Source organism: Prinia subflava, chromosome 12 (genome assembly GCF_021018805.1).
Source record: "Prinia subflava isolate CZ2003 ecotype Zambia chromosome 12, Cam_Psub_1.2, whole genome shotgun sequence".
Taxonomy (NCBI): domain Eukaryota; kingdom Metazoa; phylum Chordata; class Aves; order Passeriformes; family Cisticolidae; genus Prinia; species Prinia subflava.
In genome coordinates, this window is record NC_086258.1 from 9,019,825 (window position 1) to 9,036,625 (window position 16,801).

Here is a 16,801-nt window from a genome sequence, read left to right on the forward strand (position 1 = left end):
GTCGTTAAGCGCCATTAAGTGTCATTAATCGTTTGTTGAAGGTTTATTAGAGGTTTAATAAAGATGAAAAACTCGACTGCCCGCCCAGGGGTGTGAAGCGGGGGGTTTCTACGCCTTCCTTTCCGGAGGAGTCCGCGGCGGTAGAACTACATCTCCCAGCATGCCCCGGCGGTGCCCGGCGTTTCCGTTTCCGAGCGCGGCGGGAGCGCCGCCGTGTCCCCGGAGGGACGGCGGGGCCGGGGCGGTGACACCGGCGGTGACAGCGGCCAGGGCCGGGCCGGGCACAGCCAGCGCCGCGCTCCCCGCGCCGCCCGGGCCGGGCCGCCGCTCCCCCGGGCCGGGCGGGGTCACCTTCATGGGCGGGCGGGAGCTGCCCGGGGCCTGCTGAGGCGGCGGCGGCGGGGGCGGAGCGCCGGGACCGGGAGCGGGAGCGGGGGGCGATGTTCGTGCAGGAGGAGAAGATCTTCACGGGGAAGGTGCTGAGGCTCCATGTGTGCACCATGGAGGGTGCCGAGTGGCTGGAGGAGGTGCCCGAGGACACCACGGTGGAGAAGCTCAAGGAGCGGTGCCTGAAGCACGTAAGGAGCAGGGAGCGGGGCGGCGGCACCGGGCTGAGCCTCCGGGAGCGCCCCAAACCTGCGGGGATGGGGCTGGGAATCACCGGGGACCGAGGGGACGGCTGGGATTAACAGTCCGGGGGAATGGAGAACTGCCCCAAGTGAGGAAAAGTGATTTTTCCAACGCCTTGTAAATGGCCTTGGAAAGAAGGGGGGGAAATCAGCTCGAGTAAAGAGGTGGCTTTGTGTCCTGGTTTGCTGTGTCTGCTCCCTCCCCTCCTAGAATTACGTGAAACTGTTCCTTACGGAAGTGAAACCCCCTTTTGGAGAGTTTTATGTGTTGGTAAAGGAGGATTTGGGCAGGAATCCCTCGGTAACGTTTGGTTACAGAGTTTGGCCTGTGTTCTTTAGGGATCCCAGCTCTGCCCGTGCTGCTGGGTGTGAGTTGGACTCCAGCCTGGTTTGTTTCTGTGTCTGAACAAAGAAGGAAGGGAGGAGGAGGAATTACCTGTTTCGTTAAAATCTTAGCGCAGCCTCACCCTGTGCTGGCACTGGAGCAGCTGAGGTGTGTTTTGGAGGAGGTAAAACCTCTTCTAACGCTCTCCTTGTGCTTTAAACAAGATCTTGATGGAGGTGGCCAAAGGCTCACTCGTTTGTCGCTGTGTGGAAGGGAAAACGTGGCCAGAGCAAGGCACGGGCTGTGGGAGCAGAGCAGAGCCCAGGCTCTGTGGTGTGTTGAAAATCCCAGCTGTGAAGCCATTCCCCTCATCCTGTAAAACCCCATCCAACTCTCCTTGTTCCTGCACTGGAAGGGTTCCTTGGCATCTTTATTTCACCCAGGAAATAAAACCTTTAACCCTTCCAACGGGAGTTAGCTGGTTACAGATGACAGGGATCTTCTCCTGCTGTCCATTTTTTATGTCCAAAAGGCTCGGGCACAGCTGGGTGTTGCTGCCCTGACTGACAGCAGCAGCGTGACCCGTGGCCAGGAGCCCAGGGCCAGCACAGCCCGGCCTGGCAGCTGCACTCCTGACCTGCTGCATTTCTTCCCTGGAACCCTGGAGCTGGCAAAAGCTGGAGCCTCAGCTCCTCCCTTTGGAGCACAACCCACCGAATCACATTTATTAGTTGGGGGGAGTTTGCCTTTAAAGTCTTGCAAACACTTTTTCTATATAAAACCTGTGCAATAGGAGAAGATCCCTGTAATCTGTAACCATTTAACTCCCGTTGGAAGGGTTAAAGGTTTTATTTCCTGGATGAAATAAAACCTTTAACTGCCCAGGAAATAAAACCTTTTTCAGCACAGGAAGAGGGAGCGAGGGATGGAGTTTTACAGGATGAGGGGGAATGGCTTCACACTGACAGAGAGCAGGTTTAGAGACTATTTGATAGCTCAGGGTGATATTTGATTTCAATCTCTGCTGCTGTGTGCAAAAATCCATCCTGGGGTGGATTTCCATAACTACAATGGACCACAAATAGTTTAATGGAGGGGGAAAATAGACCTGGAAAAATCATGGTTCCTGCTCATGGACTGAATCTTGATAACACCTTGAGATAATTTCTGCAGGCACCTCTTTCAAGAGACTGATGATTCTGTTCTGAAAGTCTGAAATCATTCTTCCAGGAAGCAGAGGGAGATGTTTGTAACAGGTTGTGGCTGGGGAAGTGACCACTTTTCCCTCCATGACCTTCAAATGCTGGCTGATCTTTGAATTGTCACTCTTGATGTCTTTATTTCCCCCTAATTTGATGTTTTGGGGTCTTTTTGTTAGACAAAGAAATAAACCTCTCCCACTGGTTTTTCCCCTTCCCTGAAACATTGGTTGAAACAGATGGTTTAAGCCACCCAAGTTTAATAGGAGGGAGTGTCAGGGCTATTTTCAAATGTTTCTGTTATTAAAAGAAAACAAAACAAAAAGGTTTTTATATTTTAAAACCAACAAAGCCTTGTGGTTTACCAGGATTGCAAGCTTTGCACGAGGTGTTTGGCATCACCAGGGCTTAGGAGTCCAGCAGTTGCTGGGGCACCTGTGACAAAAGTTTGTCCCCTGCTTGGCAGAGCAGCGTGCTGGGAACCCCAGAATTAGAAAGAAAAGGTGAGAATGAGTAAAGGCACTGCTGGTCAGGTGTTTTTTCTGTCTCCAGGGCATTTAAAATGTGAAGATCAGCCAAGTGTTTCACTCTGCAGCCCCTTCAGTGTCTGTAGTGCCCATTATTCTCTGCAGTTGTTACTGGAGTGATTGGAACAACAGAGAAATAAGAATTAGTGCCCACAGAACTTTAATTTTCTTGCTTAAACTTTTACCTGATTATGATCAATTACTGCCCACATTTATTGTGTGATGAAAATCCCACGTTTCCCCACGTTCTCCTTTATATGTGCTGGGGGAAATGGAAATGGGGCTGTGTGTCCACCCCAGCTGCTCTTTTCAGCTGCTCTTACCCTCAGGACCTGGAACAGGAATATTCTGAGCCTGCCTGCAGAGATGTTCCCTGCTGCCCCCAGGCATTCCGGGCACCTTATCAGATCCATTTCAGGAGGTGCTCCCAGCTGTTAATGTGTTCTTTGGCCTTGGTTCAGCACTTGAGGAGCTGCAGGGCGCCTGAGCAGCTCCTGTTAGACAAAGCAGGGCTCAGATATTCTCCCCTCAATCTCAGTGAGGCATCAGAACCAGGTTCAGGTGAGGGACTGGAATCCGCGTTGGAAACAAAAATGTTTTGTTTGGAAAACAGCAGAGCTGAGCTCTCCATCAGCTGCAGTGTGCAGGAAAGGTGGTGAGGGACTAAAAAAGCTCCTTTGGAACAGCACTAAATGCTCCACCAGAATTTGGGATTTCAGTGGGATTTCCATGGCTCTGTTGCACAAAAGGTGAACGTGGTGGAAGAGGCTTGGTAGAAACATTGAGAAGTGTCACTGAAAGGTGTTTGCTGTGAGCAGAACAGGCAAGGTCAGTGTGAAATGTTGTGTTCTGTGGTGAGAACGGCAGCAGCAATTTCACGTTGTTATTTCTGATTTTGCCTTTCTGGAATTGCAAGCACTTTGCTTTCTTTTTTGCACTCAAACAAATTGGAAGCCTCTAGATGCACTGATGGAATAATGTTCCTGAAATCTCTCACTGTGCATCTGGAGCCACTCTGGTGTGAGGAGGAGGCAGCTCGAGGCTTGTGTGAGCACTCTTTTTTTAGGATTTGAGCTGATTTCCTGGAGAATTAATTGACATGCAACTTAGAGCTGCAATAAGGGAATGAGCACAAAAAAAAGCATTGTATTCTAATTATTTATGGTTGGGAGGAAGAGCTGTGAGTGGAACTTCAGTTCAGCCCTTTCAGCAGGAACCCAGGTTAGGGCTCCAGCAGCCAAATCTCTTAATTTCAGCTTGAAACAAGGTGCAGAAACTGCCCAGTTTAAGGTCAGATAAACCAAAATCACTGCTGGCAGTGCCTTGTTTACTCTGAGAGTAAATAATAATTATGAGGTGAAGCAGAGAGTCTGTCCTGTTTGGACACTCCACATGAGAACATTCATCATTCCAGCCTTCCCTCCTGTAAAACACTGCTGCTCTTGGTAGATTGGCATTTTTATTTTATTTTTATTAGATTGGCAATTGGTGAAACCAATTGCTGCTCACCAAGAGTGTGAGACCTCAGTGATCAGAATTACCATAGCACTGGGTCCTGGAGCATCCTTGCTCCAAATCTCCAACACTTCCAGAATTCAGTGTGAGAGAGCACAAATCCACTCACACAGGCACAAATCAAGCCTCATTTTCTGTAATAAAATGCTTGATGTGCACTGACCTCTGGCTTAAGCTCTGGAGAAGCCAGGAAATGATGCCCAGTTTGTATGTGGAGAATCCTGAGCGCCTCATTCCTGTGTTGTGATCTGCAGTATTTATTGTCTCCTGCAGTGTGTTCCTGGCAGCTTGGAGGATCCCAAAACTGTGACACATCATAAGCTGATCCATGCTACTTCTGAGAAGGTGCTGACAGACACAAAAACAGTGTTGGAGGAGAACATTCAGGACAGAGGTGAGATTGTCTGGCTTTGAATTTTACCAGTCTGGAAGCGGGAGCTTGGGTTTCGTCTGGCAAATTCCAAACGTTTTTAAGATTTTCTCTCTGCTTTGCCACGGGAAGCTAAATAAATGGAAGCAACACAAAATTCACCTCCAGGAAGAGCTGAATTTGAGGGGTATCTTGCAGGAGGTGCTCTCTAACCGTGGCAGTGTCCTTCTCTCACAGATGTGCTGCTGCTGGTCAAGAAGCGCGCGCCGACGCTGCTGCCCAAGATGGCAGATGTGGTTGCAGAGGAGAAGGTGAGTCTGAAACACTTTGGATTAACTCCTTTATTGATGCTGTGTGGAAGGGTTACTGGGATGTACTGTCCTCGGAGAGGCTGCCAGTTAAATCCTACAGGAATTGCTTCCAAACTTACAGGAGGCTGATTTTGCGTTTTTAACTGTCATTCTGAGAACATTTGCCTTAAAATAAGACACGCAGTAACACTCAGTGAAAATGTTACAGATTTAATTTTTGAACAAAGGTCTAATAACTAAAATACAGTTCTGCAAGTGCCTTAGTTTGTTAGAAAACCCAGAGAGATGTGTTGGCTTGCTGTCAGTTGTGTTCTGCCTTTAGTTCTGTGTGGCTTGTCCCTGTAACCAGCCTCTAGAGCTGGAATGTCGCCCCTCACTGTTTTATTTTGTTGGAGTTGTTCCTGAGGGTCACGATGGTGTTTATGTATCACATAAACTCAGAGGCCTCCAGGTTCTCTGGGATACATCACTGTCCCTCTTTATGCTGGAATTTCCCTGCGTGTTTAGATCTCAGGACTGAAGGTGGGGCAGCCCAACTGAGCTCTGTAATTGCAGGATGACACTGGAGCTGTTAATCCGTGGCATTACGAGTGACAGGGCACTGCTTGGGGTGGAACACAAAACTCTGTGCTGTGTTCTCTGTTCTGAAACCTGCTCGTGTTCCCCTCCCTGCAGAGGAAGCAGGAGCAGAAGGCTCCTGACAAGGATGCCATCCTCAAAGCCACTGCCAACCTGCCCGCCCGCAGCGTGGACCGCACCGTGACCCACCACAACATGAGGGATGTAAGTCCTGCAGCTGCTTTAACTCACACACCACTATCCAAACACATATTTATGTGTTATTTCTTTTCTTTGAATGCAGTTCTCTTTTCTCTGTGAGAGAAATTCAGATGTCTGTAATGTGTGTTAAATAGCTTAAGGTTTAGACACAGCTCATGGTATTTAGTGATGGTAAAATACCGTCCTAAATTATGATTTTAAATGTTTTGTTTGGGCTTGGAAAAAGCCTCAGAGCATATCCAAGATCTGGCAAATGTGAAGTTATGGGGGTTTATTTCTTCAGTCTTACATAATTCAGGGCTTTCCTGAGGTTTATTCCCTTTCCCTGACCACTGCCCATGGGGTGTGGTAGAAATAAAAGGACTTTTCTGCCCACGAGCTTTTGCTTCCGTGTAACACTTCAGGGGAAGGTCCCAGGCCTCCTGAGAGACTAAACAATGAAAATAAAGCCCTAAGAAAGCAACTTTGTGTCCAGAGGGCCAGGCTGCTGCTGTGTTACTAACACTAAATACATTAAGATTCACTTTTGGCTGGTAACTTCATGTCTAAATGCTTTGACAGTTTCCTTTCTTGCAGTTCCAGACAGAGCTCCGGAAGATTTTAGTGTCTCTCATAGAAGTTGCACAGAAATTGCTGGCACTGAACCCTGATGCAGTTGAACTGTTTAAGAAGGCAAATGGTATGAACAGATCTTTAGAGTTGCTAGTTCAATCCTGGGGATTTGTTTTTGGAGTGTAGGAATGGGCTCAAAGTGAAGTTCAGGCACTGATGTGGCAGCAAAGCTGCTGAAAACTTTATGGCAAAAGTTTCACCTTGTGGATAAAAGTCATGGATATAAAAGGTCTCTTTGGGATGGGTGAGAAGTTCCATTTAAAAATTATTAGTAGGGTTGGTATGGAATAATGGAAAATTCACAAGGATGCAGTAAAATGAGGAGAAATGGTGGCAGTTGGTGGGAAATGCTCATCCTTGAGATCTGCTATGGCCAGATCCAACTTAATTTCTAGAGAAATGCTTAATAGATCTTCAGTGAATCTCATATATTCAACTGTGTGGAAATCCTGTGGTCATGTGGGAGTTATTGGCCTTTTGTTTGAGATCTTGAACACATCTGGGCAAAGTCTTTGTCCTGGAAGAATCAATCTGAGCCCAGGCAAGCTGAGTGCAGCAAATTACATGATGAGGTGGCAAACTGGGGGCAGGAACAAAAGAAGGGCTGGGAGAGAGAATGAGGATTGAACTTCACACATGCCATTGCATTGACACAGGGGTTTGTGTGAGGCCGGGGTGGCTCTGAGCTCTGTTTTGTCTGTGTGTGTGCAGCCATGCTGGATGAGGATGAGGAGGACAGGGTGGACGAGATCGCGCTGCGCCAGCTCACCGAGATGGGCTTCCCAGAGAGCAGAGCTGTCAAAGCCCTGCGCCTGAACCAGTGAGTGCTCCAGCACCCCCCTGCCACCGAATGCTTGTGCTGTGACACAGATCTGCAGCTTTTTTGTCTCCTTTTCTGGGTCACCTCAGTCGGGTTGGCTCCAAGCAGCGCTGCCTCGGGCGCAGTGCAGGTGGCACAGGGCTGCCAGGCTGCCGCTGCTCCCAAGAACCAAACTCACTTTTTCTTCAGCTTTCAAAGATTTGACAGAGGAAAGGGCAAACTTAGCCCATCCGCACTGGCCTTTCAGCTGTAGAAATATACTTTGTGCTGATCTTTAAAAAATTCCAAGAATATTGTGAAGTCCAGAGTTACACACTCCTTGCACTGCTGTTATCTTTGCTTTTTCCTGCAGTAAAATAGGAGGTTATGTTCTTCTCATGCCCCATGAACAGCCAGCTGTGCTGCCTCATTCCTCAGAGGGGTTTGTTAGGCCATCCTTGAAAAATTTTGGTGGTAGAGTCCACAGCATATCCCAGTCACACTTTTCCAGTATCTCAGGAAGACTTTCTCCCCTGCTGTCCTGCAGCTTTCATGTTGTAACAATAAAGCCAAAGAAGGAAAGGCTTTCCTTCCATGAGTGTGCAACAATTCCTGTGTGTCAAATGGAGTTACACACTCCTTACACTGTTGTTATCTTTGCTTTTTCCTTTCTGCCTGTTGGGAGGAGGTGTTTGGGAGCTCTGGGGATCCCTTAGTTGCACTGCACAGCGAGTGATGGTGTCACACCACGGTGTCCTGCTCCCTCCCCCTGAGGAGCAGAGCTCTGGGCACCTGAGATGTGGCTCCAGTGCGAATTTGGAACATGCCTTGGTGGCAGTTCTGTCCACAGCTGCAAACAGCCAGTGCTTCTTTGGGAAACAAGGCAGATACTGCAGAGTGAGGCGACTCCCTCAGAAATGCCTTTTAGAACCTGGCTTACAGATCCAAGCTGGACTTGGGGCCTCTCTTTGCCCGGATTCAGACACGATTTCAGATGCCCAGAGAACTGAGGTGCTCTGAGATTTACCCCAAAACTTTATTTATGAGTTTTGAGGTGCTAATTACCCTTCAGGTGCATCCACCCTGGGGATAAGTGAAGGCATGTGGAGCTGTGCTGTCCCAGAGCGTTCCTCACGGCGTTCCCCTGTGTTTTGCAGCATGTCGGTGACCCAGGCCATGGAGTGGCTGATAGAACATGCTGATGACCCTGCTGTGGATGCTCCTCTGCCAGGCCAGGCTCCTGCAGAAGCCCCAGCTGAAGCTGCTGCCTCCTCTGCTGAGGCAGCTGCAGGTCCCAGCCCGGAGGAGGGCGGGGAAGAGGCCAAGGATGAGCTGACGGAAATCTTCAAGAAGATCCGGAGGAAAAGAGAGTTTCGTCCTGACCCACGGGTGGGTGCTGCTCATCCCCTGGGGAACTGCTGGGACTGGGAGGGATTTTGTGCTTGTGAAATCCAAATAACTGTTTAGTTAATAAATGAAATGGGGCCTTTGGTTAGATGGGTATTGTGCTGGCATGGCAGTATTTCAGTGGAGGTGTTTAGGGAGTGTGTAAATTCAGGGATTTTACCTCAGGGATGCAATACTGTCTGGGATTTCAGGATCTCCATGAAAGGCATTGCTCCTTCTGCACCTGGAACCTCTCTGAGGAGACTGAAGTGAGCTCCAGACCCCAGGCATTGCTGTTTTCACTGTGTTTGATGGCCTGGGTGCAATTTCTAAACAATGAAACATGCTTGTACCATTATCCTGGTATGTTTGTCTGAATACATCACACTCACCAGCAGTGTAATAAATCTGGGAAGTGAAATTAAATGCAGTGAATGGAACCACAAATGCACATGAAGGCTGGTCTGTCAGTGAGATGTGAACAAGAGCTTTGTGACAGGAGAGGAGGGCCAAAATGAGGGGGTTTTCCCTCATTTTCTTTCTCTTTTTTACTCCAGGTACACTTGCTCTTTGCCTTGCATTCCAGTGTTGAGGGTGGAACTACCTTCACTCCTAAGATATTTTTCTTCTTCCATAATAAATAGACTTTTGATAAAGAATATTTGAAAACTTTGTTAATAAAATTACTGAGTGCTCTGCATATGGAAATAATGAGGGGGTTTTACCTCACATAAAGCTGTGCACAGAAGGTGAAGGGATCTGCTTGCTCTCATTTCTGCTCTAATGTAACATTTATTGAGCTGTGGGGTTCTTCTCTAGGCTGTCATTGCCCTGATGGAGATGGGATTTGATGAAAAGGAAGTGGTGGATGCACTCAGAGTGAACAACAACCAGCAAAACGCAGCTGTGAGTACAAATCCTTCCTGCTCCTTGCTGCTCCAAGGGTCTGGCCCACTGATGCTTCTCATCCTTAAACTAGATCATGTTTGGATCTGTCCTAAAGTCAGCTCCTACTGAAGGAGCACAAATTCTGTGCCTCCTTGAAATTGGATAAACAAATAAAAATTGGAATGACTCCAAAGGGTTTGGACTCCTCAGAGGAGCTCGGGGTCTGTGAGCCTGAGGTTGGATTTTCAAAAAGCTTTTGAGAAAGTCCCTCAGCACAGCCTGAAAAAGAGATTGTGCTGTCAGGAGAAAGGGGAAGGTGTTCCCAAGGATAGGGACTGGCTTAGGACAGGAATAAATGATCCAGGATACATTCAATGCAGTGTGTAAATTACCATTTGGCAGCAATGCTTCCACAGTTTCTGGAATCAGAAAACACGAAGTTTTTCCAAGATTGATTAGTCCCCTGCTATAAATTAAGGAAAATTTTATGGACAGCTGACAGCCAGGGAATCCTCTCTTCAAACGCTGGCTACTGTTGGAGAGAGGATGTTGGGTTGGATGGTACAAATGAATGTATGAAAAGAAATGTACAGCTCAGGCTTTAACAGGGAGGGAGAAAAATATTTTTAAAATGCCACATTAGCAAAACTTTTGAGCAGAGACACTTTGGCTCTAATAAAATCTGACGTTTCTGCTGATTTCTTGCAGTGTGAGTGGCTGCTGGGAGACAGAAAACCTTCTCCAGAGGACTTAGATAAGGGCATTGACACCAACAGCCCTCTCTTCCAAGCCATCTTAGAAAACCCAGTGGTACAATTAGGGCTCACCAACCCTAAAACTCTACTAGGTAAGTCCTGTGTGGGTTCCTGCTGGATTTGCCAGGAAATCAAAGCAGAGCTGATGGTGACAGCCCCCTCTGGGGGACAGGGGCAGCTCTGGAGCCTTTTCCTCACTTGCAGCAGCTCTGCTGTTTGTTTGCTTCATCCTGCAGCTCAGCTGCACCCAGAGCAGGCCTTGGGGCTGTCCCAGAGATGGTTCTAATTCCCCAGGATTACACTTGCTGAACTCAGACCTTTGATAGCTGCTGGCTGCAATGCTTCTGTGGATTTAGGAGACCTTTTGTGTGCTCCCTTTGGCCACGAGGGGAAAAATCAGGAATGTCTGTCTAGAACTCTGATTATTTCCCAGAGAAAACAAGGCTGTCTCCTGCTGATCACTGAGACAGAAGGGAACTGGTGGAAAAGTGTCCAAACAAGAAGGCTTTGCCTATCAAAATGGAGATAAAATGGGAAAACACCCTTCCCTTTGCTTGGGTTTGAGCTCTGTGGTGAAGTCTGTGTGCACAGGGTCAGAAGGGCTGTGGGCACAGCTGGGGAGCCTGACAGAGCCTCAAATCCCTGAGGAATTGCTCTTTTTGACAACACAGAACAATGCCTGGCTCTGTCACGTAGATATAAAAAAGTTTTGCATTTAATCTTTGGCTTCCAAACTTATTTGAAGCAATGCTTTTAAATAGAGGCTGTGTGCACAGCTCATTCACGAGAGCCTTTAAAAATACTACTTTAAATGTAATTAGGAGAGTTTGGAAGCCTTTAAATAATTCAAGAGCAGAACCTTCCCACTCTTGATTTCTGAACAAATGGTCTCTTCACTTCCAACAGGGGTTCCACACTGCAGCTCAGAATATAAATAGAAAATGAAATGCCATTATAGGGGCTTGGATGAACATCAGAGAATATATTCCTAATGATACATCTGCAAATTGCTTATGTCACAGGTTTTAATAATGAGGGTTTGCATTTAATGAGTTCCTCACAGAATATCGATAAATCTTTAGTTTTAAGCTTGTGAGTCTGTGTGAAAGAAAATAGTTCAAGTGCTAAAAGGGGAGATGTGGATTTTTATTTTGGGCTTTCCTGGAGGCAAATTGCATGACCTTGAGCAAGGTATTAATGAGGAGCCTTTCAGAGGTGCTGGGCATTTCCAGCTCCCACTAATGGCACTTGAGCTCTGTGCACTGACACTCCTGGGAAAGCTGACCCTGACCTTGGGCCAGGCTCTCACAGCACTGACATTTTGGTGACTGTGCAGCTGCTTTTTTTGTCCTGTTCTGTGATGTCTGGCTCCAAATGTCCAGGAGCCCAGCTCAAAGGGCTTCAATCAGTGCCTGGCCCATTCCTCTGCCACATTTGCAGCTCCACTCTTGCAGTGGCTGTTCTGCTTCCTTCAGCAGGAGTAGAAGAGTCAGAACTAGAAACAGGAAAAGAAAACAACAAAAAGGCAAACAAACAGCAAAGCTTATTGTAAAGACAGAATATTAATGAAATATTTAGACCACTGTCCCTGTAAAGAAATTGAGGTGATTTTTCTGCACGCACAGCCTTTCCCCTGCTGCCTCCCTGACATCCCTGACTCTCCAGAAGGAGAAACAAGATGCTGCTTCCCTGGTGGCTTCAGGAGCCTTTAATAAAATACAAAATGCTGAGATTTGGAGGCTTAAGGGGCTACACTGTTGGCTCTGTGCAGCCTTTGGCACATCTGCTGCTGCTTCTGCTGGCTGGATTTCCTCTCCAGGGGATCCATGGGGCAGCCAAAGGACAGCACAGGGAGCAGGCAGGGTGACTCTGCTCTCCATGAGCTGTCTTGGTCAAGTACCAGGGAGAAAAAGGAGATTGAGGCAAGAAATCCAAGCTGGGGTGTGGGAAAAGCTTTGATCAGAGGAGGAGCTGCAGGAGAGTGTTCAGGAATGGATAAATTCTGTGCCATGATCCTGGAAACCGAGGCCTGGCCGCATTTAAGGCTTTACCTTTTCAACCCCACGTCCTTGAGGTTTTGTGGGCTGGCCTGTAATCCAGGCTGAGTATTTAATCACTGTCTGCAGTGAGTTTAGTGCTGAGGAAGGAGCAAAGCACACGGCCTGCAGCTTCACCCTCGGGGATGCACAACGTGTACCCCCATTTTGGGCACTGCCTTGGAGCTGCAGCCACTTCTCACTGTCCTGAAACCTCCCAAACACTGCAGGACTGACTGTTGCAATCCCTCTTTGTTGGCAGCCTTCGAGGATATGCTTGAAAACCCCTTGAACAGCACTCAGTGGATGAATGATCCCGAGACGGGGCCGGTGATGTTACAGATCTCGCGAATCTTCCAGACGCTGAACCGCACGTAGAGGGAGCTGCCAGTGCACTGTGCCACCTCCCCCTGCCCCTCACTGCCCCTCCACGTCCCCAGGAGGGTGCCTGGATGGCTGGGAAGGGGTGGATGGAAGGGAGGGAGGGAGGGAAGGGGGGAGATCCTGGCTGGAGGGGTTCTCTCACATGAGAGCTTTCGTAGTTACGGCCAACAGGAGTGAGTTGCCTTGTGGGTTTTAGTGTTAGTGGAAGAGGCTTGAGGGGTTGTTTATGTTTTCAGGTATTAGGTTTAAAATAAAGTATATATGTAAAAAAAAAAAAAAATAGGAAAAAGGTTTTGTGAAAACATTTAAGAATCTGATTGTTGGAAAGAAATATTGCTCGTTCAAAAGGCCTGTGACAGTTTTCTGGCCAGTTCTGCTAGGATCTGGCTGGTGTTTACAAAAGGTCACTGACCACTAGCATAGGATATTAATCATCTCCATACAGTGTTAATTTATGGCTTTTATCAAACTGCAAAACTGCTTTTTTAAAAAAAATGAATTGATTCTTCGGAAATGTTTTTTAAAAGCCCAAATCTTGGGAGAGCAAGCACATTTCTATCCAAGCTTGTTTATCTGGCATTTTAATTTAAGCAGAATCATTCAGAGATGGAATTCTAATAAATAGCATTACTTTTTCCTATTTATTTGCTGCGTTAGTGTTGTTGCAGTCCCACTGGGGTTGTACTTGCAGGAGGTTCTCTGTCAGGTACCAGAAAGGTGCAGGATCTCTCTCACCACAGCATTCACCACATCAAGACTTGGATTCCCAAGCTGCAGTTCCTGAGCTCACACTCTGCCATATCCCATTGCAAGGAGGGATTTGTTCACTTAGTGGTTTTTTTCCCCATTTTTATGTGCACGGTTTTGGCAAGGGGCTTGTGAGGGTTTTATTCTGTTTACAAAAAAAGCAAAAGCAGCTGAATTGCATGGAGGGGTTGCTGGTGTTCTGTAAAGCAGCAGAACCACATTGGTTTTTGTCTTGTTTAAGGTATTTAAAGCATGCTTGAAATTGCTGTCTTTGAGTTAGAAGTGGGTTTTCTTTATACTTATTTTTACTATGGTCATATCAAGAATGTCAGGCTGGGTCTTTCCTATTTTGCCAGAAGATGAGAGATTTCAGAGAGGAATTCTGAGCTATTAAGAACAGAACTCACTGTGAATATCCAGCTGGTGTTTATGACTGGGCTCTGCAGGTGTTACTTTTTTAGCAGTCTGCTAAAAAAAGGGGTTTATTTTCAACTCAGTGAAACATGATTGACATCTGTCATCATCACAGCCCTGCAGGAAAGGCAGGAGAGGCAAATCTTGCAGAGAAACCAGGTGGAGACGCTGTCCTTGAACAGCACAAAGGTGTCCTGTCAAACAGGGAGCTCCTTTGCAGCTCTGCAAGTCACCTCTGAGGTGTGGGAGGGATTCATGTGCAGTTGGAGTTTTTTTTAAACAAAAATGCAGCAAGATGCAACCCGAAACCCTACAACAAGTTTTGGCCTGAACTTGGCATCTGCTCTGTGCTGTTATGCAGCTGAGGCACTGAAGTTGCCAATTTCTCATAATTAATATGAAGGGTGGGGAAATCAAAACAGCCTGAGATTTTATCTTGTCTTACTATCCCAGGATTCTTCTATTTTTTTTTTATTTTGTAATTTCATATTAAGCTTTACAGTTGATGGCTGCTGAAATATTTACTTCTGCATTTAGAAATTTCAAGCTTTATAGAGATGCTTCTTCTGTTCAAATTGGACAGTAAAACCATTTTTGTGGGCTCCTGCTAAGAATAGACTGACAACATGATATGAAATTATAACCTGGGCTTTGCAGCGTTCCAAGGACGTTTGTGTTCTCCATGCAGCTGGAAAATGGACTTGCAGAGTTCCCAAAGCAGCCATCAGGGCTTTCCTCCTCTGGGAAGGTGTGAGGTTCTCTCCTGCACGACTTCCAAGACCTCCAGCTCGTGGCTGCTTCTCGGCAGCCCCTGTCACAGACCTGACCCAAACTTTGTCCCCCTGTCACAGACCTGACACAAACTTTGTCCCCCTGTCACAGACCTGACCCAAACTTTGTCCCCCTGTCACAGACCTGACCCAAACTTTGTCCCCCTGTCACAGACCTGACCCAAACCTTGACACCCTCCCCTTCTTTCCTCCTCTCCTGCAACCAAACTTGCATTTCAGAGGTTGATTTTCATATCCAAGCAACTCTTTAGTGGTTATTGAAATCCCTTTTAGTTAGGACTGTTACAATTTCATTTTTTTAGACGTTCACACCAAAATAAGCATCGCACCAAACGAATGTATGGCAACGCTGTCAGCAAACATTGCCTGTGGAAGAGGCACAGGTTACTGTGATCTCTGCTCCAGAGGCAATTTTCCCAAAGGCTTGTGCCCAGGGTAGCCAGTGTTTCATCCAAAGTAACAGCCCTGGTTTTCTACTTGGAATAATAAATACCATTTTTATGAACAAACAGCACAGCGGCGCTTCCAGCTGGTATTTCCATCCGAGGGAGAGTCCTGGAGCTTTGGGGCTGGAGATCCTGCCTGGATCCCCCTCTCTGGGACAGCTCCTCAGAGGGATTTGTGCTGTGGCAGGGCAGGGGAGCAATCCACCCCTCCCTGCACGGGCTGTGCATCCACGTGAATGTTCTCATGGTGGTTCTCACCTCCATCCCCACATCCAGGTGTAGCAAAAGGGGGTTTTTTTAAGGACCTCTTGCCCTAGATTTGAAGATCTTCAATGCAGATCCTGTTTGCAGCACATGAACTTTGGTAAATGTAAATGCATTCAATTCTTACTGAATTTGGGTATAGTTTTATATCGGGCTCTGGGGAGAGGGAGGAAATTAGATCACGTTTTAAATGAAGCCCCACAAACCCAAGTGTCTCTGTTGCAGCAGGTAACAGAGGCCTGTAGAGATTTTTAATTTGCATATTTTTATCATGGCTTAATGAACTGTACACGAGTGTGATTTGCTACCCAGCACTTCCCACGAGGCAGCACCAGTAAAATTACATTGCAAGGTACTGACTTCCCATTTTTTCATTTCACCTGTGTATACAACAATTAGGTACCACATAGGATAACTCTGATCTGGCTCTGATGCCGGTGTGTGGCATGCACAGCTCTTCCTAAGGTGTAACATTACTTTTCTTAAATCTAGCTTAAACTAGGGCAGACGTCCCTGAGCCTGTGGAATTCAGGATTCATTCTGGCCACGCTCGCGTGGGTCGCTCACCTCTCCCTGAGCAGGAAAACCAGCAGGATTTACTCCCTGCAGAAATGTTCCAGGCCTAAAGCAAGGAATGCTGCTAATTTGTGATCATTTTAAGCAGTTGCTGTTCTGAAATATATTCCTGGAAGTCAGGGGGAAGTGTTGGCAAAGCCAGACCTGTTCAGGCTGGAATTGTTTTGTGTGGAGATTTGGAACCCACGGCCGGGGCTGGAATGAATGCTGAGGCTTTAAACCTGCTCACACATAACCCCAGACACTGATGTTGTGTGTGCTGTACATTTATAATATATCTTCAAAATAAAGTTTTTTGATTTATTACAAGGTGTTCGGAACCATCATTTGCAGGAGCAGCAAAGGTTTATGGATCCATGTTGTTCAGTGTTCCTTGGACCTGCAGGTTGCTGGAATTCTTTCTCAGAACGAGGGGTGTGAGAGCTGGTCATGCAGAGTTTGTGCATGAAATCCTGGTTCAGCAGCTGGCTTTGCACCTGGAAGTTATTCCTCTATTTTTCAGGAAAAGTTGCACTTGGGGAGGTCCCTTGCAAGGGCTTTGTGAAGCACAATCTGGCAATCCCCTGGGATGTTCCGATGCCAGTGAAGATGGATTTATCTTGACAGTTGTTGACTGACAAATTGAAGTCTTTTCTTTCCCAACAAGGGAACCCTCATTAAGGGAAGCAGCTCCAGCAGGCAGCAGCTGGTGGGATGCAGCAACTTGCACGTGATGTAACCAAAATTCCCATCTGGCTGTCGTGGTGCCAGCGCTGCTGGGGGGGATCTGGGAAACACTTCCAAGCCTTGGCCCCTCTGTGGGTGCCTTGGAGGCAACTGCTGATGTGTAAATGTGTGAGTTTATTTCTGTAAAGGAGGGAGAATCTGTAGAGTTCATTTGGGGTTTTTTGGCGGTTGGGTTTTTTAATTAATTAGCATTTTTTTCCGTGTTCAGGGCAAGGAACCTGCCAGCAGCCTGTTTATTTAGCAGCTCCAGCAACTGCTGAGGAGTTCAGAGTGATTTTCATTGTGTCCCGTGAGAGATGGAGGATTAGAGTGTGAGACATC

The 16,801-nt window shown here is 47.2% G+C and overlaps 1 protein-coding gene across 2 annotated transcripts; it reads left to right on the plus strand.

Moving 5' to 3' along the window:
* The first annotated feature begins 193 nt into the window (after positions 1–193).
* UBAC1 (UBA domain containing 1) lies at positions 194–16,063 on the plus strand. 2 transcript variants are annotated; one of them, XM_063409265.1, is made up of 10 exons: positions 194–578; positions 4,469–4,589; positions 4,803–4,876; positions 5,552–5,659; positions 6,218–6,335; positions 6,980–7,088; positions 8,225–8,456; positions 9,273–9,359; positions 10,050–10,188; positions 12,395–16,063. In XM_063409265.1, the coding sequence occupies exons 1-10, from the start codon at positions 441–443 to the stop codon at positions 12,508–12,510; spliced, it is 1,242 nt and encodes a 413-aa protein (XP_063265335.1). In that variant the 5' UTR covers positions 194–440; the 3' UTR covers positions 12,511–16,063. The 2 variants fall into 2 exon arrangements, with proteins under 2 accessions (XP_063265335.1, XP_063265336.1); XM_063409266.1 differs by having other exon boundaries at positions 195–578; positions 6,233–6,335.
* Positions 16,064–16,801: the final 738 nt, after the last annotated feature.